Consider the following 21,739-nt stretch of genomic DNA (forward strand, 5'->3'; position numbering starts at 1 on the left):
TGTGCTTTGTTTTTGTGTTTTTTGTTTTTTTTTCACTTCCAGTATCTGAAGGAAACTTCTGGAAGGGCTTAACCTAGGCTAGCATGGGAGATTTCCCATGTTAGGCATGTATTAAACTGTTTTTCTAACCTGTTTTCTAACAAGTGTATCTATACACCAAAAAACCAGTGTATTTATACACCAAAAAAACCTCATGTACCCGTTGGAGACATTTATTCCTGGTTGAAATTCAGTCTCAGAGCCAATGTTTTCAAACCCAATGAATTAAACTGTCTTACCAGAGCTCTTGGGAGTGTTTTCACGAGCTCTACCCTTTAATCTGAATGAAAATAAAATATAGACTCCATTAAAACAACTTCAAATAGAACTCATAATCTAATCAAGACAGAATACTTCAAAATCTTTTTTTTTTTTTTTTTTTTCCAAAATCATTTGACCACATACCAGTTCTCTGTAGTGGCAGCAAGTTGGTAAACCATGTTGCAAAACTGCTCAATGAACGGTGGTTCAGGCTGTGAGGTCTTTGCAGGAGAAGAGGAGAGAGATGGACCTTTGCGTTGGCTTCTGTATCACTGAGATCTTCCCTCCTCTGGGCTGAAGTACTGTGTCAAGGCCTTGACGTTAAGTCCCTTCCCCCATCTGCTCTTTTCCTGCCATTTACTTCTCTCCCTCACTCTTCCATCTTGGTTTCCCTTACCTTTTCTTGGAGGTGCCATGAAGTCTGGGACCCAGAGCCCTTTGAAGGGGGCCACTTGACCTTTGAAAAAGATGGCAGTGATACATTCACCCACAGAATCTCAGTCAGAGACCTCATCTTCACAGTCGAAAGGGACAGCAGTTTGTAAAACCAACCCATCTTTTCCTCCTTTTGGATGCTCACAGTGGTAGAGTCTATCGTGACGCTTTCTGAAATGGGGAGGAAATAGGAAATTAGTATCCTGAAACTGAATTGGAACCTTGGACAAGCTGCCAATGCGTAGATGAGTCACCAAAAGGTCTGGGAGCTATTTGCCATCTCTCAACGCAGAAGGAGGTCAGAATGGAAATCAGCAAAAAACAAATGACTCAGTTTTCCTTTTCAGAAAAATGCTCACTTCCAGCGGCCTGAATTGCCTGTTTAAATAAAAGGCATAAAACTGCAACTGGCCAATGGCAGTCCAGGTGGGAGAGTTAAGGACAGCTTCCTGCATTGGTGTCAGTCGAAGAGGGGATGCTTTCCGCTCCCCGGTGCACTGGGTAACTTTTTGCAGAAGCTTATGACATTGTGTACCAGGAAAAGGAGATGTAAGTCAAAGGAAGATTCAATCCTGTATTTATTTCCTGCTTTATCAGAGGCTCATGTGGTTGGAAAGAATGAGAAGGCCTGTGTTTCCGTCCCAACTTTTCTATTTACACGCTATATGACCTTGGCAGGTCATGCAACCTCTCTGAGAGTGTTTTCTCATCCGTGAAATGAGAATCGTGTCTGCATCACAGGGCAGCTATGAAGGGTAAGCGAGTTAGTGTACCTGAGTCAGTGCACATTTTTGAGCCCTGTAAAAATATAAAGTATCTTTGTGGCCATGAAAGTATTTGGAAGGATGGCAGTGGCCACTGGGCCACAGAAATGGAGCAAGGATGTGAGAGTGACTATGATGGCTTTGAGGGGAAATGGTAAATGTTTGAATGTACATCCCCATTATCACAGGTATTTTTCCCTATGCATGCAGATAGGCCTCCATGAAATCAATTATGTCCATCATTGATTTCAAAATGTTAGGTAGCAAGAGCGTCAACAGTAGACATTTCTGATTAAAGTAATAATGGCCACCACTTAATGCTCCCTTTACACCCAACACAGTGATAAGGTCTTTTTTTTTTTTTTTCAGATTATCTCATTAAATCACAACTCTGTGAGGTAGGGGTTCTCACCAGCAACTATCAGTGACAACCCCATGCATCGAGTAGTATTATTCCCTCTTTATGGGTGATGAAACTCATCAAAATTAAACTTTTACAAACTTTCCCAGGGTCATACACTATCAGGAAGTGGAAAAGAGTTTCAAACCTAAGTGCGTGTGACTCAGAAGCATGTGTCTTTAACCACCAAAATCTTGAAGAGAATGGAAGCCACACTGTTTTCCACTGAATTAGAACAGAAGTCCTGTCTCTGTGACAAGCTAGCCTTAAGTTCCTGTCTTTGCAATTAGTGCATGATGATGAGAGTACACACACACACACACACACACACACACACACACACCCTCACACTTGGCCCCCACCCACCATCATTCGCCTAAGTGGATATAACTGACTGATAAAGAGTCAGCTTGGCTCTTCCTCTTACTCCTGCCCTAGTACTGACTAGCTATGTGTCTGTGAGTAAAGAATTTAAACTCTGAGCCTTGATTTTTTCCACAAGCAGAATTCCTAATGTTTATCCAGCCCACCTCACCGGGTGTTGTGAGGCTCAAGTGAGATATAACATGAAACTGTTTATAGGTACTAAAGAAAAGGAGGGGGGGCTTTATTAAGAAACTCTTCAACCAGAAAGAACTTGGGAAGAGGTTTGGTAAGTAATACAGAAAAAGAAAAATACCCATTAACCCCCTGCCTGTAAGAGTCACTCCTCTCACAGTGTATTTGCTCATCTAAAGAAGCGTCTTTCAAAGCACGGTGTACCTACTGGTGGGACACCAGATTATTTTCAGAGGTATGTGAAAATGCATTTTAATAGTTCTATGCTCTAATATACTCTAGAAAAATATACAAAACCTGTGGTTTCCCTGATTGTTACTGAGGGTTCGTTCAGCGAAGCATGGAAAGTGAGTCAATTTAAAATCAACTAAGTATCATCAAGTACAGGTGTCACGGGGATTTGGCAAACCTGGTAAAAGTAGAAAGCAAGTGCCCTTAGGAAGCACTGACAAATGTTTGCTGCATTTGGAAAGAGACCTCTCTTGGAGGAGTTTGTCCGGTTCTCTCCACTTGATCTCTACCGACCCCTCTACGTGCAGTCGTTGCACCAGTAATGAGGCCTGTGAACATACTCCCCAGAGTCACCAGGCGCCCACCTCCCCTGCTCCGGTTGAATGCACTCCACACGGAAGGGAATGTGGGCCCAAGGGCTGCTGTATTCCTTCTCCAAGAAACACACATTTTGCCCTGAATTACTGAGAGGATCCAAACCCAGATGCACCTTCTACACAGAGCATGAGTCTAGTTAAAAAAACGTACCTTTGATATCTTAAAAGTCCCATCCAACATCTTTCCTAGTGAAAGCCTAAGTGCTCTGGAAAAAGGTTTACAACAGCCCTGATGGGATTAATTCCTCAGTTTATGCCCTGAGTGTTGGCCATTCTCTCGCTGCAATTTCACTGCTGGAGGTTGAAAGCCGGTGACAACTATTTTACTGCAAGGTTTGCTTTGTCATTGATGACAGGACTTTCACTTAAGGTGGCTTCTCCAGGCCTTGTTGAGAAACCAATTTTGACCTGATATGGCCTCTTAAAAAAACAAACAAACAGGGTTTTCTGTATTAAAGAACTTCAGTGGACCGTGTCCCATCTTTCTCCAAATATAATCTATTTAAACAGTGACTGAGAGAAAAATAAAGAAACATCATTTATTAAGAAGAAACCTTCATGCATTTTTCTCCAGGAGCTCCTGGCTTAATGCAGACATTTTTCTCTCATCATTTTAATAGCAACATCCGGATTTTTAGAACAGAAGGAGTTTTAGGGATTCAGCAGCAGCCCAAGGCCAAGGGGCAGATCTGAGATCTGAGCCCAGTTCTCTCTCGTCGCAAAGACCAGGACTTTGCACCGTATCACAGTACTCACCCTCAGCCCTTTATTAAGTGATATCAAGGAATAGTGCTTTTTAAATGATTTCATTAAGGAGTAACGAGAATCAGAATTTAATTAAGCTACGGGGGCAGAAGCCACGGTGACACCGTTCATGGGGGTTTCAGGGATGGTCACCGAGGGGGGACGCTTGGACCCCAGCCCTGCCCTGGCTCCCTGGGCTCACTGAAGCGCTGGAGCAGCATTTCCCCCTGGGGCTGGGCCAGAGAGGAGTCCAGGGCAGGAACAAAGGCTTACACACCTCTTCCCCGTTCCTCCCTACCTGCCCACAGGTGTAGAGAGAGCAAGAAGCAGAGGGCTGGGGGGTGGGGGGGTGGGTATGAATCATTAAGGAGGGGAGCCATGCAGTCCTGTCTGAAGCAAGGTTCCCTCACCCAAGAGAGGTTTTTTTTTTTTTTCCCCCTTTGACAAATTTAGCCAAAGGAATCCGACAACAAACCACAAGATTTCTTTGTTGGGCTGAGAAGGCAAGATCCATGGGAAGTATTTTCCCACGCTGCTGCTTCTCCCTCCCAGAATACGGCCTCAGGAATTTCCACTTTCCTTCTGCTTCCACCATGCTCGGGGTCAAGCGGTGACTGCAAGATTACATGGCTTTGGGTCATGATGTGGTCTTGCCACTTAGTGCGTGAATGGACGTGAGCGCCCCAGATCACTGGCCTGGGTGCCGCGAGGTTGCCACCTCCTGAGCAGATGCCCCAGGCGGGCGCCAGCTCCTCCTTAGCAGCGCCGGGAGGCGCGCACCTTCCGCACAGGTCCCAGCCTATGGCCATCACTTATCTTATTGAATGATCGCCACAAAGGACTTGCTCTGAATTAGCCCGGGTCCCTGATTTCAAAATTTATTTTTGGCCCCCAAATGGCTCTCTTCCTCTGTTCTTTTTTTTTTTCCCCCGCTCTGTTCTTTAAGTTTTTCATTTGGTTGTGTTGCTTGCCTCCAGCCAGAGCCCTTCGGAAAGCCTGGCGCTTGAAGCTGAGCTCACGCTGCCCCGAGACTGGCAGGCCTGGCCCCGGAGTGAGGCTCCTCAGGTGTGACCAGACGCTGTGCACCGCCTGCAGCCCGAAGCCCCGCTGTAGCTCATGTGATAACGGCCCAGACTAATGGTCTGCCACGAAACACTCCCCAGCAGCCCCCCCAGACCCTGTTATCTGTTTAGTATTTTGCACTTAATACCCAGAAAATGTCAAATCTCTGGGCTCTGGTGGGTTTTCTGAATACCAAGTCAGCAAAACTCTAAGCAGCTTTGGAAGCAAGCATATAAAATGTGCTCGGAGTAGCAATTTGCCTCCTCACTTTTGGTAACAGTTTGGCTTCGTTTTCTGCTAGAGCAGGGTTCCTCGCACCGGAGTATGTGCACTGCTCCCCTCTCCTACCTCCCAAAGTCCACAAAGACCTTCCAAAGGCACCAGGCAAGACAGTTTACACAAACACGTTTCTAGATCTTTTTTTAAAATTTATTTATTCATGAGAGACACACACGGAGAGGGAGAGTAAGAGAGGCAGAGACACAGGCAGAGGGAGAAGCAGGCTCCATGCAGGGAGCCGGACGTGGGACTCGATCTCGGGTCTCCAGTATCCCACCCTGGGCTGAAGGCGGCGCTAAACCGCTGAGCCACCCGGGCTGCCCTGTTTTTAGATTTTTCATTTCCATACGAACACTTTCCCCAAAAGTCACCTGCCTTTGGAGGTGGGGGTGCCAGTAGACGCTTCATGCAGTCTAAAGGAGGGAATGAGTGGAACCGACTCCAGTGATCTGAGCTGGGCTGGGTGTCCTCGAAAGGCATACATACGGGGAAGCCTCAGGGGGTCTTGTGGGGTGCAGCAGAGGTAGAGGTGGAGGATGAGATCCAGGAACGAGGACCCTGTCTTCCTTTGAAAACCACAGACCTTTGAACGGACCCGTTCTGCCAGAGCAGAATTAACTGTAACTGGGGAAAGAATCTCCAGAAAACATTTCTGTTGGTGCTGATTATTGGTTTAAACTGTTAAGCCAAACCGAATAACAAGATTCTACCTGTAATTTGCCAACTAATTAGATAAATATAATAGCAGGTGTGGGGGGGATGTCTCTGGGGGGAGGGGGATCCCCCACAACTAATTTGGCTCGTCAGATCTCTACACATTGTCTATAAATGACTCTCCCATTATACACCCAGCCTGTACCTTTGCGTGTTTGTTACGATTTATAATTCACAAAGTATTTTCGCATTATCTCACCTAATCCTTCTTCTCCCTGGGCTGCACTGGAGACTGGAGCGCCTGGGGTGAGCTCCCTCCTCCCAGCGTCAGGGTCCGAGTCAGTCTGCACCTGCACCTCCCTGGCCTCCTTCCCTGCCGTGTCCATGGAATGCAGAGTGCCCCTTCCCCTGCCCAAGGCTAATTCCACCCCCGCCCATTCCCGGGGACCCCATCAATCATCCCCCACTAACTTTAGCATCTTTCTTTCAACTGGCTCCTTCCCACACTAATGTGGTCAAATCTCTCCTGTCTTCGGGGAAACGAAACCTGGCTGCCCTGATGTTCCCTCCGGCTGCTGTTTCCAGCATCTGCCCACAGCGTCCAGCTACGTGACGGCCGCTGCGCTCTCCCACCTCACTCTTCAGCTCTCTGCCTCCGGCTCCTGCCTCCTTAAAGCCATTCTCACAGAGGCCAGTCATCAGAGGGTCTTTATGCTCCCCACTGACCTCGGGCCACAGGGTCCTGCGGAACAGTTCCTCCTTTCCGTGGTTTCCAGGGCACACCTCTTTCCAGACTTCTCCCCATCATCTCCAACTCATCTAGCTCAGGCTCCTTCACTGAGTTCTGGTCCTTCACCTGCCCTTTTAAGAAACTATGTTTATGGGGATCCCTGGGTGGCTCGGTGGTTTAGCACCGGCCTTCGACATAGGGCATGAGCCTGGAGACCGGGGATTGAGTCCTGCCTTGGGTTCCCTGCATGGAGCCTGCTTCTCTCTCTGCCTGTGTCTCTGCCTCTCTGTCTCTCATGAATAAATAAATAAATAATACTAAAAAAAAAGAAACTATGTTTATTAAAATATGACATACATACAGAGAAGTGTATGAATCCTGAATTTACAGACTGATTTTTGCCAGCTGAACACACCCAAGTAATTGGCACTCAGATCAAAAGAAAAACTGTTTCCATTTCCAGCACCTTATACTCACTTTATATAAATGTGGACTATGAATGCTATGTGTCAGTCTTTTTTTTTTTTTTTTGGTGTTCAGCATTGTGGGTGGGAGAATTACCCATATTTTGCAGGTACAGTTTGTCCAAAGTTCTGTAGGAGCTTTGACGGAAATAATACCCTACAATTCATGTATCTATTCTGTGATGGGCATTTGGTGGGTTTCCATGTTTTGCTGTTAGAAGGTGCGCTGTGATAAAACACTCATGTGCCTGCTTTGTAAATGGTGAGCTCCCTCAATTTCCATTCTAGACCTTTCTATAATGGTCCCTCAGAGTAGATCTGGAATATTTTGGAGGCAAAGATTGCTTAGACATGAGAGCAGCATCTCTTCTCACTAAGCAAGAAAGAAGCCTGTGGAAATATTTCAGGTGAATATATTTTCAAATAGTGCTATTGTTATACACTCGAATTTAATATCTGCACACCAGCTGAACAATAATAACAACCTGAAGTCCAAAATCCTTACAGGAAAGATTAAACTAGTGCCAGCTATGTGTTCAAGAATCTCATCAGAAAGATTAAATTCGTAAAATATAATTTATTTCTCAGTGTATGAACCAAAGATTCCATAATACCAGAATTCCATAAGTTCTATTAGTTTGGTCTTAATTTCTACTCCACGATAATTAGTGATGGGACCTGGATCTCCTTTATGACACTGTATAAGTGTTCTAGCAAGGCAAAGCAGAAAATGGGCATGCCATTCTTTTTTTTTTTTTTTTAAGATTTTATTTATTTATTCACAAGATACACAGAGAGAGGCAGAGACACAGGCAGAGGGAGAAGCAGGCTCCATGCAGGGAGCCCGATGCAGGACTCGATCCCTGGACCCTGGGATCACGACCTGAGCCGAAGGCAGATGCTCAACCACTGAGCCACCCAAGCACCCCTGGGCATGCCATTCTTGCTGTCGTCAGCGGCCACGTCAAAGTGACATGCAATAGCTCCTACAGCCAAGCTCCAAGCCCCGAGACTCACTAATGAGACTATGTCAAATGAGTCAAGATTGATTAATATATGAAATCAAACTGTAGACATTTTAGGTAAAAGCAAAGTTCTGGGATTACGTGCACCTCAAGTGTGTAAAGAAATTTTTTATGTATTTTGCTATGCTTAATAATTCAGAAACTTTTTATTTTGATATAATTATTCTCAGAAAAAATGTAAATTTAAATCTAGCAATTAGTACTTCATAGTAATAGATATTAAATTTACACTCTCCTGAAGAGGTAGAGAAACATGTACCACCTCAATTCTCATGATTTTGAATTTTTTTTCCTCCAAAGATATTTTTAAATATGGGACTTTTAGAGATTATTTTTCTAGAGAAATTCCTCTACTCCGTGCCAAATGATTTTGAAATATTCGTCATTTCTCTTTGATGATAAACTATGTAGAGTTGCTTCTGCTTTTAAAAACAAAAGAAAAATGTGTTTACAGTTTCACTTTGAGGCTCTTTAGAAAGAATTCTTGTAACAGTGAATGGTAAATAAATTTTGAACAAAAAGTTGGTTCAAAACTGGAAACAAGTATCAATATCCCACTTGACTCATTGGCCACCAAGGTATTTGGTACAAGGTATTTGGCGAATCAGTGGGTAAAATTGTCGATGTCTGGATCAATTATGGAAGTGGGTTAGTCCCAGCTAATAGTGTAGAATGATGATGTGTTTTAAACCTGCCACATATTTTCCTACTTGTTATGCCTTGACAAGGCTTCACGTTTTAAAGCATTGTCAACATTTTCCTAATAGATACAGGAACTAACAATATTGACTATTTTCGAGCTCTTTCACTTTTTTTTTTTTAAGATTTTATTTATTCATGATAGAAAGAGAGAGACAGGGTCAGAGACACAGGCGGAGGAAGAAGCAGGCTCCACGCCAGGAGCCTGACGCAGGACTCGATCCTGGGCTCCAGGATCACGACCTGGGCCAAAGGCAGGCGCCAAACTGCTGAACCATCCAGGGATCCCCACCCTTTTACTTCTTTAAAAGATATGACAGTGTAGTTCTTCTCTTTTAAACTTTGCTGCAACTCTTTTGAGTTCTCTACTTGTACTAATATCACAAGTATGTACCCACCCAGGAACCGTATGCAGATACATTCCAATAGTCTGCAAATAATTTTGGCCCAAAGTCAGTTGGTCCAGGTCACCGATCCTCTCCTTGATTAAGATATCTCACAATAGGCAGGAATCTTTTGGTTGCAATTGCTAGGAGTCGAATGAGCTAATGTAGGCAAAGGGGGATTTTACTGGAAGGGTGGAGGTATCTTTTTTTTTTTTAATTAATTTTTTTCTTTTTTTTTAGGATCGAGGTATCTTACATCTAAACTGCTTGAAAGAAAAGCAGGGGAGCAGCTGTGTCCCAAGGACAGCTGGAAACAGGGACAGGGCCGCAGCTGGGACTCCTGCCCTCTGCCTTGGCCTCTCTGTGCATTGCCTTCATTCCCTTTCACTGCAGATCAGGTTTCTCTGGCGGTAGGGTGCGCAGCCTCGGGGGCCCTCCCAGGCCGGATGGAGGCAGCCTCACACCTGCATCCTTTGGGAGCAGAAGGCCCCTTTGTGAAAAGAAAAACGCACCCCTTGCCCTTGGATGCAGTCCTTCCAGCAGGGCCCCAGGTGTGGTCAGCAGAAGCAAGTGAGATCTCAGCCCAAGCTCTGCTCCTCGCCTGGGCGCCTTTGCCCGCAGCGCCCACTGACGCTGGTGTCCCTGCAGGACTGTAGCTTCTTGCGGCTTCTGTGCCTCCGTGAGGTGGCCCCTGCTCCCCTCGGGTGCCCCATGAAATGCCCCCGCCTCCCTGTGCTCAGGGCCCAGCCACTGGAGCCGCTGGGTTTCTCTTTCTCTTCCTAAGAAGGGGCCAAGGAGTGGCAGGCTGCTCTCCTCCACCGAGGGCTTACGTGAATTAAAAGGGATTATGCTTTGGAGAGGGAGGCGAGCCTTTAATCAGCCAGACAAGGACGCGGCGGCCGCAGCCAGAAGTGCCCGGAGCGGCACTGATGTCCTTTCCTGTCGCTGCACCGACGGAGGGCTCGCCGTGATAACTGTTCCTGTGGTCACCAGCATGGGCTTCGCGAGACAGATCCAGCTTTTGCTCTGGAAGAACTGGACCCTGAGGAAAAGGCAAAAGGTAACAAGTGCAGTCTGCAGTCTCAAAGTGCCACGTGGAGCAAATACACGCGGGGGCCGGGGCCGGGGATGGGGTGGGGAAGGTGAGCTGGCCATGGCCATTGCTATTTAGCACTGAAGCAACAGGTGGCTGCTCCGTGAACCTCTCTGGCAAGTGTCCTTCCCAGGGGGATGGGTGTCTCTGTCCAGAGGTGGACACTTTCCCCTGCAGCCCAGCACGGCACAGTATAGTCTTCTTTTGCCCTCCCTGCATATGAATCCATTGCCTGTCCCTCCCTTCTTACCCCCTTCTCCTCCCCCAGCCTCTGGTTTTGAAACCTTCCAGTCCAGCCCACAAGCCCTTGAGCATCCATCCATCTGTACTGTGCTGTGGGTAGATCCTAAGTTCCGAAGAACAGGCTCAAATGAAAACAACACGCTCCAACCGGACCAATGATACCAGCTTCCCAGACCATAGATTCTAGGAGGCACACTGGCTTTCCACATTTTCACATCTCTGACCTTGGGATGCAGCTCACAATCAAGTGACAGTGTAACTGGACACATCTGTTTCTTTCTTAGTGTGCAAAAATCAACAGTGCACCTTATGATCGACTGCTTCTTAGATTCAGTGAGACACAATAACTTATCGACTAGCACAGACGTTTATTGAGCCCTTCCAGTGAGCAGATCTAAGGGCTGGGCTGGGCCAGGGATGTAAAAACAGAAGACCCAGATTCTACCCTGGACACACTTCTAGTCTGGCTGGGGGAAACCTGAAGGGTGTTTTGAGACCAAGAGCAATAAAAGTAGCACCAGTCAAATATTCCCCTGAGAAGTTCCGGCAAGAGCCACCCACAGGCCATCAGAGGATCCCAAGAGTGTACATGCAAATGCCAATTGGCTTCTAACTGTTTTCTGGAAAGGGGTGAAGAGTGAATATATAACTACAAGGAACATGTGCTTTGCTACAGCCTTGCAGTCTTGCAAATGCCAAATGACTAAAGATGCTGAAAGAGGAAGGAGGGGGGAAGGAACAAGGGGTGGGTCGAGCTGAGATTAGACAGGAGGCAGGCAAGGTGGGGAGATTTGGGAAAGAGGACAGGGAGGAAGATTGGCTGTGACGATGAAGAGAATGCATTTGTTCCAAGCCTCGATTTGAGATGGGTTTATGCAGGCGGGACAGGGTGTTCCTGGATGATGGAATGACTGTTAGGGGAGAAGAGGGCCAACCAGCGGAACATCTGAAGACCTGTGACTGAGTGTCTCTGTCAGGGTTCAGTCAGAGAGAATCTGGAATATAAAACTGTGTTAGCTAAGTGTGAGGCTGGTAACTTAGTGGATAAAAGAGAACAAGGTATCATGGAGGCAGCAATTGTGGATGCAGCTTGCACCCCGAGGGCTGAGGGAACCAAAGGAAGAACAGGGAACTCTTAGCACTTGGAAACACAGAGGAGATGTTGGTGGAGCTGTAACCCGGGCTTGTGAGGAAGAGGCACAGTGAGACTGCTGCTGGGGTCTCCTGCCCAGATCCGTGCAGAAGGACCCTGGCTAGGTTTGGAGTATTTAAAGCAGAGAGATAATAGCTTAATAATTAGCCCAGAAAAGAGCAAGTAGCAGAAGGCATAACCCAGCCATGTGAACAGGTGATTGGTTTTCTCTGGTATGTGTCGCTTGGACAGAACTCAGGGAGCCTGCAGGGGAAAGCCAAGTTAGGACCCCTCGTACATGGGAAACACCACTGTCCTCGGGTTGCTTTCCTTGTCAGAGCTATTCTGATTTTCAAATTAGTGTTGAAGTTATTTGTTGCCTTCAGGAGCCAAGGGCTAACGGTAATCAGAGACTCAATCCCTTGCTTCCAAGAGCTTCTCTTTCAGAACGAAAATAGACAGAAGTTAAGCAAGATTCACTATTAAATGCATTTATTTATTAATGTGTTCCTTCAATCAGTGAATACTTCATAATCACTAGGTACTGTGCCAGCTGCTAGGTACATAGGTACATAAGGGCCAACAAGACAAGCATGGTCCTTGACCACATGATGTTTTTAGTCGATGAAATGCCAAGGACAATCCAATCTGCAACTGCTTCTTTCTCTCCTTTCTCTCTTTCCCATAAGAAATTAAGATTCTCACTTAATCCTACTCTTAATAAGCCCCTTGTGGCCTTCGAACGATGTACTTGAGGACATTACCTGCTGAAATTATTCCATTTCTGTGGCAAGCATGTTGCTATTACAGAGAATAACCCCATTTTCAAAGACCAGGTTTGGCTCAGAGGCCTTATAGCCTCTGCTCCCTTTCCCTGGTGTTGGTGGGGACTGGGGGCGTCCCCAGTTCAGGGACTCTGTCTTCCCCACAGTGTGCGCCCAGGGGCAACACACTGCCAGCCTCTCTGTGGTGAGATAGGCCCACTCAGGCTAAGATGCCTGGCTGGGGTAAGCTCCCAGGACTGCACCTGGTCTGGGCTGCCACTCACTTGATGCCATCCCGATGGCCTGGAATTCTAGATTGTCTGGTGCGCCTCCCCTGATTTGCCCACTCCTACCATATTCCAGGAATTACCAGGATGTCTGAGCAAGATAGAGGCATCTTCTACAACCCCCAGCAGCTCTGACAGGGGTCTGTGGCGCCTTCTCAAAGCTTTTGGTTCTTCTGGAAGGTTTCACCTCAGCAAAATGGGGACTCTAAGGAAAGCACAGCACACCTAACCCATAACCCAGCTCCTTGGTTTTGAACTTCTCAAACTTCCATGGTTTGGGGTGTTTACTGTTTTGAACAGGAGCAAAACAGATACCAAATTTCCCCATCTCTCTTCTCCCAACCCCTGAGGGCCTAAGATGAACATCTTTAGATCTCTGCGTTCCTCCTTCCTTTTTTTTATTTTCTTCCTCTGTTAACATTTATCAAGTATTACTAAGCGCCTGGCACTGTACTATCACCTCTGTTCCAAGACAGAGATACCACTAGTGTCCCCATGGGTACTGATGAAGTCAGGGAGGCTTCAGAGAACGTTAGTGACCCGTGGGGCTGGAGGACATGGCCACTACCCCCACACTGTGGTCGTGGAGACTGCAAAGATCCAGTGGCTGTCATTGAATCTATCGTCCAAACCAGGGCAGTTTTGAAAGTGAAAAATAGTACTAGGATCAATGGCCCCAGGGCAACACATGTAAACTAACACCTGACCTGGCAAACTGGGCTGTACAGTCACCCCATGCATCCAGCACAGCCTGGTGGCTGGGTCACAGCCCCCACGCCCATGGGAGCTGGAGCCAGGTGGGAGCTCGTGCCTGCACAAAGGCCCTGACCCAATAGCGTGCACAGCAGTGGAGTAGAAGGAAACACCGGGTGGGGGGTGAGGATGAGCTGGGGAGTTCAGAAAAGAAATGGGGTTTGGAGAGCATGAGAGAAGACTTCGCACGCAAGGAGTTGGGCTGCAGAATGGGCACTTCCAGTGTCAAGAGCTCTCCCCACTGTCCCGGACAAATGCACACCACCCATATTTGCTAGGGGCCAGGCGCTGCGCCAGGGAGGGTTTATAAAGATCATCGGGTGTGTCTCCTTTCCCTGAGAACTCACAGTGGAGGGCCTCCCTGGCGTCATCCCCTTGTCACAGCTTCCATGGCAGAGCAGGATGTTTGGGGAGGCCTCCTGAGAGTAGGGGGCTTATCGTGTCCTGGACACCTGGTACAGCTGCAGGCCTTGGTCCTGGGCCTAGTATGAGGCAGGGAGAGCTGTCAGGGTGCAGGGACGGTGGGCAGCCTGGGTCGCATTCATCCAGGCAAGAATCCTGGCTGAGTTGTTGGTGCAGAGGGCAGAATCAAACGGCTCATTTCAAGCCTCGGCTACCCACCTTCAAATTGGAAACAGACTAGGAGGGAAGGAAATCTAGCTGGCCGAGATTTAAAACAACAAGCACAACTCTGCCCTTCCCTGCCACCCCTCCTCCCCCATGTAGGTTGAGCAGTAAAGAGAGGGGGAGGGGAAGCAAAGAGAAAAAAAAGAGAGAACAAGGAAATACCAGTTTGGGGAAAAAAAAATTTCCATCGGCCCCTTCTGAGCCTTGGCTGGGCTTAATTAAAGTTACAGACATGTTTAAAGGGAAAGGGTGGGGGGAGTCAGAGCCGCCCTGAAAACATGTTTTTAATTACGCTGTGGAATTTCTCCCTGGGGTCCGCCTGTGCACAGTTGAGCATCAAGGACGGGGATGCCGCTTTGGGGTGGGGATGCTGAGCGCGACTCCGGCGGGGGCGGGCGCAGGGAGAGGCTGTTGAGGACCTGCCAAGCTGGAAAAGAGCTGCTGGTGGTCTTTGTATGGGAGGGAGCGTGAAATGCAGCCCCTCCAAAACAAACCCTCGCAGAGTTAGCACAATAACACCGACCTCTCAACAAACGTTTTTCGAAGATTACCAGGCACTACCTATGCCAGGGATTCGCAGCCGCAGCTGCTCACTGGAATTGCCTGGGAAGTGTTAAAAACAAACAAAACCCATCTTGATGTCCCACCCCACACCCCCCCACCCAGAAACCTGCATAATTGATGTGGGGGCTTGGCCTGAGCTCCCCACCTGATTCCAGCAGGCAGCCACCTGGGAATTGCCTTCAAAGAAGGTGGTCAAGTAGGGCAGGGACTGTAGGCAGGACACAGCAGCCCTAACTCAGAGATGGGGTGAAGGCGAACACCTGCCAGGCCACCCTAGGCCCTGGCAAAGAATGAAGGAGGGAACAAGGATTCTGATCTGGTCCCCCACAGAAGGGGGATTTCAAATCACAATGCTTTGCAAAGACCAAGTACTTCAACAATACAAGAATGAATGAAAGGAGAGAGAGTGTGCATGAGGAGCCCTGCAAAGGGGGTGGGTTGTGCACCAGCTTGGATTTGGGTGTTTTATCCATGGGGTCGGTAGGCCAGGCTGGCTGATCCCTCCCCCGGTCCAAGCCCCCCTAACGGGTGGAGCAGGGGACGGTGGGTGGTCAGTTTCTCAGGAAGCCCAAGGTTTCCAAACTGGCAAATGAGCCGTTCTGACTCCTGTAAGGGAGAAGGGGAGGAAATATGAATGTGAGTGAGGGGCGAGCCTAAGAGCTTGCAGGTCATTTTAATGACATCCCTTTGCTCTTTGGGCTTTCCATAGTGTGCCGTGGCCTACTGTGTATCCCTGTGGTCTTTGTGAGAAGTGAGGGTCAGTCATAAATGGCTTGTGTTTGTTGAATGTTACCTCGTGCCAGGTTCTGCCCTAGGTGTTTTATACTCGCTTCATGCTCACATCTGCTCTGGGAGGTGGGTCCTCATAGCATCCCCTGTTTTACAGATGAGGTCCTGAGGCATGGAAAGATTGATCGGTCTACCCAAGGTCATGCAGCCAATACGGAGCGGGAGCAGAGCCAGATAAAAACCTCAGTACTGACACATTCAACCCGCAGTGTGGTGTACTGAAGGACAACATAGTCTCATTTCACAGATGAGAAAACTGAGACTCAGTGCTCGAACAAGCTCCAAAGTGATTCTTAACCCAGATCTTCCCATTCCCAAATGTCTAACATACCAGACTACTCCCAGATAGACGTTGCTACATGGAAGGAAGCTGACTGACTTGGGAGAAAGCCAAGGTTGCTCACAATTGTCTTAAGGGGAAGAATCAGATGTGCGGAATCCAGACTGGTTGTCTCACTTCCTCGGTGAAGACACCACGAACAACTTCCGGTTTCATCACTTGTACCTATCACTCACCCTGTGATCTTGCCAGACTTGCTCCCCATCTTACTCATGGACAGGAGGACTTGGGTTGCAAGGCTTGAAGCCAGCATACAGAACAGGCCTCTGGGGATGCAGTTTGTTAAATCTGCCAAAGGTTGGTGACCTGAGTGTCACCTCCAGCTTCCCAAGGAGACTCCTAGGCCAGTCCTTGACAAAGGCTCACTCAATCCATATTTATTGGGTACCTATTATGAAGCTGGCCATTTGTCAGGTGCTAGAATCACAGTAGTGACAAAGATAGACATGGTCCCTGCCCTCAGGCAGCTCACAACCAGGAGGGTTCCATTTTCCTAAAGGAGTAATGACCCTGATTTATAATGAGTGATAAGACAAGGGAAGTGCAGGATGCTGTGGGAACAGCTGTGCTGGTACCAGTGAGACAGGTTCCTGGAGAAGAGGCTCAGCCCTCCTCCTCCTTTGGTTTGCGGGTCCTGGGGGAACTGCCAACATTCCAATGGCTATCAAGTGTGCTTGGGGTCAGTCTCTGTAACATTGGATGGGAGTTCTCTAATACTGATGTTTCACCATCTTGTTGAAGAACGCGTCAGGGGAGCGTGCCAAGTGAGTGCCTTAAGGAAAATCTCGATCATATATAACATTTTGGTGTGCTTCCCCCAACATCTGCCCTAGACATATTTGAATAAAACATTGAGTAAAAAGTTACAACTAAAAAAAAAAAAAGAAAGAAAGAAAAAAAGTTACAACTGCATAATCACCTGCCCTAAACATTTTTCGTTATTTCTTCAATGCATTGTCCCCCGCCCCACCACCACCACCAATTTGTTACGATTTGCCATAATTCTGTAGCCCATAGACCATAATAGTGGGAAAGGAATAAACATTTACTGAGTACCTGCTATGATGTCTACCACCTTGCTGAGTGAGCATTCATGTACATTCCTTTGAAAGGAATGACAAGGGCAGCCCTGGTGACTCAGTGGTTTAGGGCCACCTTCAGCTCAGGACCTGATCCTGGAGACCTGGGATCGAGTCCTGGTCGGGCTCCCTGCATGGAGCCTGCTTCTCCCTCTCCCTGTGTCTCTGCCTCTGTGTGTGTGTGTCTCTCATAAATAAATAAGTAAAATATTTAAAAAAAAAAAAAAGAAAGGAATAACAAAAAGTTAAAGACCATGCAAATGACCTCAAGCAACTCTATGTATACTTAAGTCTCTATTCTTAGCCATGGGCACAAGTTCTCCTTCAGATCTTGTTTCCTTCCTAAGGTCTCTGGAGTGGGGGTTGGGTAGAAAAGGTATTACATTTCCCAAATCACATCCCTCTCCTCCCCTTCCTCCCAGCAACCACTCACACCTGCAACCCACGCCCTCGAGTGCTATGCCACAGAGCGTGGTTGTGACAACCAAGCCTCTTCCTTTGGAGTCAAGCGTCTCTAAACTCTAAGTTGAACCTAAATTTAAGGAGTGGGTTTCAACCATACATTGTTATCAGCAGCCTCTGCCAGTGTGGTAAAAACTCAAGCAGTTTTCCCTGCTTTCTTCCTTTAAGCAACAAGAAACTGTGAAAGGAAAGATGCTGGTAAGCCCGGATTCTTGTTAACTTTGCTATGGATCACGGTGTTTCAGAGTCCTTTGCTCATTCATTCAGTGACCACATATGCGAGATCTGATGTGCACTAGAAGAAGACGAGGCAGTGGGAGAGGTAGAAAATCTGCTTTCGTGTGCACACGGACACCTGAAAAGCACTGAAGCACACATCTTGGTCCTTGATAAAAGTCCTGTGTTAATAGAGTTTCCTAAAATAGAGGCAGAGCAGAACCCAGATGGACACAAAGTTTTGTGAGTCTAGTATATCAGGGTAGAGGTAGTGAGGGAAAGGGGATAAGGGAAGGAAGTCTGGGTCCTGAGATCAAGCCCAGTGTTGGGCTCATGCTGGGCATGGAGCCTGCTTAAGATTCTCTCTCTCTCCTTTTGCACCCTCTCTCACCCCTGGCACTCTCTATCTCTAAAAAAGAGAGAGAGAGAGAGAGAGAAGTCCTTCAGGAGCTATACCACAACCAAGCCCTATTGCACAGACACATGCTGAGTTGTGTGTCCACTCTGGATGTGTTTCCTGTAATCTCTTAACATCACTGGTCTTCCTCTCTTTTTGTCTTGTTTTTCCAGATTCGCTTTGTGGTGGAACTTGTATGGCCTTTATCTTTATTTCTGATCTTGATCTGGTTAAGGAATATCAACCCACTCTACAGCCAACATGAATGTAAGCATAAAGGGGGAGGAGCCCTGGCAATCCTGGAGGTCCCATCCTTTTGTTTAGAAAGGTCTTGGGGGTTGGGGTGCCAGGAAGGGATCTACTTATCAACATTTCATGCCTCCAGTACAAAAAAACAGAGACTTTGCCAGCATTATACAAATGAACTTTTTAATCATACATTTTTAAAAATACTTGTATGTGGTCCCTAAAGAATTGTGAAATTAGTTTTTGCTGGTTCTTTCCTTTTTTTCCCCATATTTAAACTCTTACTAGTTTTAAAGGGAGCAGATTATAAATGGGTTCCCTAAAATATTCTGGAGACCAATTTAGGGAAATGATCTGTACCATGCTAGAGAAAAAAGAGAAGGGGTGGTATACAGCCATGTATAGTAACATTATTTCCTGGATCCCAGAAGTATCCTGGGACCTGGGATGTGAGCCTGTGAGAGCCTCTTTTATACCCTGCTCCTCGTTTCCAGCCAGAATGACATCTTCTCCCTCTAGGTAGTGGATGTGCAGACCTCAGGAGTAATACAAAGCTCTCAGGGCCCTGTTTTTATTCCTCTCCTTCTTGTTCATGAGTTTGATGCCCCAAGTTCTGGATCAGTCTCCTGTCCATCAAACTCTTGCTTGTTTACCTAGTTCTCCCTGGCCCTCACCGTCCCCCATCCTGCGCCCCTACCACCACACATCCTTGCCAAAGGAGCCCATAACCTGCAATCCTCTTGCATTGTTAAGAACAGTGTGGAAGGGGGAAAAAAAAAGAACAGTGTGGAAGGAATAGATGAACCTCCTCTCCTCCTAAGCATGAGCAACACTGTAAAGCCATCCTGACCTAACATCCCTCCACTGTCCCCCCTCCACACTTCCCTCTATGCCTCTAATAGCACATTTGTCCGTCACCCCACTGCACTGGGAGCTTGAGAGGAGAGACCCTGTCTCTGGCACTCAGCACAGGGCCTGGCATATATATTAGATGCTCCTGCTTCTTAAATGTTGATGGATGAAGGAAAACACAAAGGGCTGGGCTCCTTCCTGCAGAGGCCCCAGCAACCAGAAGTGGCATCCCGCATGGTTTCCATAAGTAACTCCTTGTCTTCATTTCCTGTCTTCAAGGCCATTTTCCCAACAAGGCGATGCCCTCAGCAGGAATGTTGCCGTGGCTCCAGGGGATGTTCTGCAATGTGAACAATCCTTGTTTTCAAAATCCTACCCCGGGAGAATCTCCTGGAATTGTGTCAAACTATAACAACTCCATGTAAGTGTTGAGATTCCCAAAATCTTAGGCTATGGCTTGAAAGCATTTGTTCTTAACCTGGGAAGCTAAAGACCATTCCGAGAAGCTAGTGAAAACTAATGGCCCCACTTCCCCTCAAAATGAACACACATAAAACAGTACATTGTGCATAAGATTCCAGGGGACTTGTGGACTCCAGGTTAATGACTTCTCGCCTTGGGTCTCATTTCAAGTCAAATCCCATAGGAAGAGAGTCTACCTTTGGAATTCCCTTTCAGAGCAGGAGGAGGGAGAGCATGATATGAGCATGTCCTATAGACAAAGGTTCAGGGATGTGCATAGGGTCGTCCTTCATCCCCTGGGTTGATCTTGAGCTTACCTGAGGGACATCAACAAAATCTTATTGGGGAGTGGGCTTCACTATACTTCTGTAAACACCAGGTCAGATGAAACAGATATTTGGTTACTCTAGTTTTTCCTTAAAGTAGCTCTGGATATAACTCCTCTGGGAAAACCTGCATTTTGACTGAAAAAAAGGGACAGTTGGTAAGTCAGCCTAATGCTCAGAGGTAGCCTTCCCCACTGGGAACACACATGGCTGCTTGTGCCCAATCATGGCAGAGTAGAGCAGTTGTGGTATAGATTTAGGGCCTGCAAGCCTGTAATATGTATCTATCTGCTAATCCTTGGCATATAGAAAGATAAAACAGGGAACGTCTGTCTTCCTGAGAATGTCAGGGAGGTGACGTTTTAGCTGGACTCACATAGTTGCAAACACTGCCTGGAGACTCTAACTTGCAATCTATAACTTCAGCTTGAGTCTCATTGAGGTGCCTGAGAAGAAACTGCTGCCCATCCATAGATGGCTCATGGGGTTGCACAGTGGGATCAGGGAGCCTGGGAGACATCCCAGTAGAGGCTAGATGGGGCGTTGGCGGGACTGGCACTGGCGATGTCTATGTCCTGAGGGAGTTGGGGGAGCAGAGCTTCAGACTCCAGCTGTACTTAGCACTTAAACCAGGAAATCTGGGTTTCACATTTCACACACTCATTATAGGTGAAATACTGGCTTATTCAAGGTTCTTTTGCTTATAAGGCACAGAAGCCCATTCCAACAAGATGAAGCTCTAGAGGTTAATATAGGATTTGGACACTAGACCTTCTTACAAAGCCAAGGGAAGCCAGGCAGGCCTCAGGAGGGGTGGGACAGGAACTGGATGGCTGGGGACCGGCTCTCTCTTGTCTGAACCTGCAAGGTCAGCCTCTGTCCCTTTCTGGGCATCTACTACATTTGCCTCTCTCCATGGGCCAATGTCCCTGCTTCTCAATGCCCACACTGGCTCCGGTTGCCCAGTTCAGAGCACCTTGTCTTGGGCAATTGGAAGAGCATCATTGAATACCATTCAAATTCAAATGGGAACACAGCTGATTGGTTCAACTTCATTTTCCTTGTCCAGTCAGCCATAGCAGAGGATTTGTGTGTGTGTGTGTGTGCATGTGTGTGCATGCATGCACTTGCAGGGAGGAACTTGTGGATTAAGCATGGCTATCCATGCCTATGAATGGCTGGAAGGGCAGGTCTCAGAGAAGTGGCACCAGCTGGGAAGAACCTCCAATACCATCTTCTAGTGTCATCCTGCTTTTAAGACTTCTCTGGGCAGAAGACACGCAGAGCATGGAGTTAAGGAGTGACCTGGCCCTGCCAAAGCTGGAAAACTGAACAAATTGCTCACCAGCCCTGTCTGGTAGCCTATAGGTACAAAGAAGTTAAAATAGCCTTTTGGCCTTTGGCCTTGGCGATATTATAAGGACAGGTAATGTCGTAGTTGGTCAGACACGTGGTATCTTAAAAACCAGCAAGGAGTGTTATTATTATTATGAAATGGCAACAATATCTTTACTGAGGAAGCTTTGTCTTTCTTACAGCTTGGCAAGGGTGTTTCGAGATTTTCAAGAACTTCTCCTGGATGCACCAGAGAGGCAGCACTTTGGCCACATTTGGAAAGAATTTCAAACTTTGTCTCGACTCATGGACACCCTCCGGACTCATCCCGAGAGAGTCGCGGGTACGCTGGGCTTGCGTGTTCTCAGCGGTCGCTTGCCTCTCCCTTGCCTCACCCATCAGAGACCAAAGGCATAGGAAAGAGCAGGAAGATTTGGTGGGAAAAGATCCTGGAGGAGGCAGGAAGGAATGGCTCTAAAGGTGGCATGAAGCTCACTTTGGTGCAGACTCCTCTTTCCATCAGCTTAGAAGTTAGGAATTTGAGGAAGGCAGGAAAGTCCTCGTTCCAGGTGAGTCTAGAGACAGAAAGGAGAATGCCCAGAGAGGTTGCACTCTGGGAAGCACAAGGCTAGGTTAAGTCTGGAAGCAGGAAGGAAGGGGTAAA

The 21,739-nt window shown here is 47.3% G+C and overlaps 1 protein-coding gene across 1 annotated transcript in view; it reads left to right on the forward strand.

The window, feature by feature from the left end:
• The first annotated feature begins 10,080 nt into the window (after positions 1–10,080).
• Positions 10,081–21,739, forward strand: part of ABCA4 (ATP binding cassette subfamily A member 4) — a 128,766-nt gene continuing 117,107 nt past the window's right edge. The window contains exons 1-4 of the mRNA XM_041748552.1: positions 10,081–10,168; positions 18,028–18,121; positions 19,232–19,373; positions 21,279–21,418. Coding sequence (XP_041604486.1) covers positions 10,103–10,168; positions 18,028–18,121; positions 19,232–19,373; positions 21,279–21,418 — 442 coding nt within the window. The 5' untranslated portion in view covers positions 10,081–10,102. The remainder of the gene's footprint in view (positions 10,169–18,027; positions 18,122–19,231; positions 19,374–21,278; positions 21,419–21,739) is intronic.

This window comes from Vulpes lagopus, chromosome 3, assembly GCF_018345385.1.
Source record: "Vulpes lagopus strain Blue_001 chromosome 3, ASM1834538v1, whole genome shotgun sequence".
NCBI classification, from domain to species: domain Eukaryota; kingdom Metazoa; phylum Chordata; class Mammalia; order Carnivora; family Canidae; genus Vulpes; species Vulpes lagopus.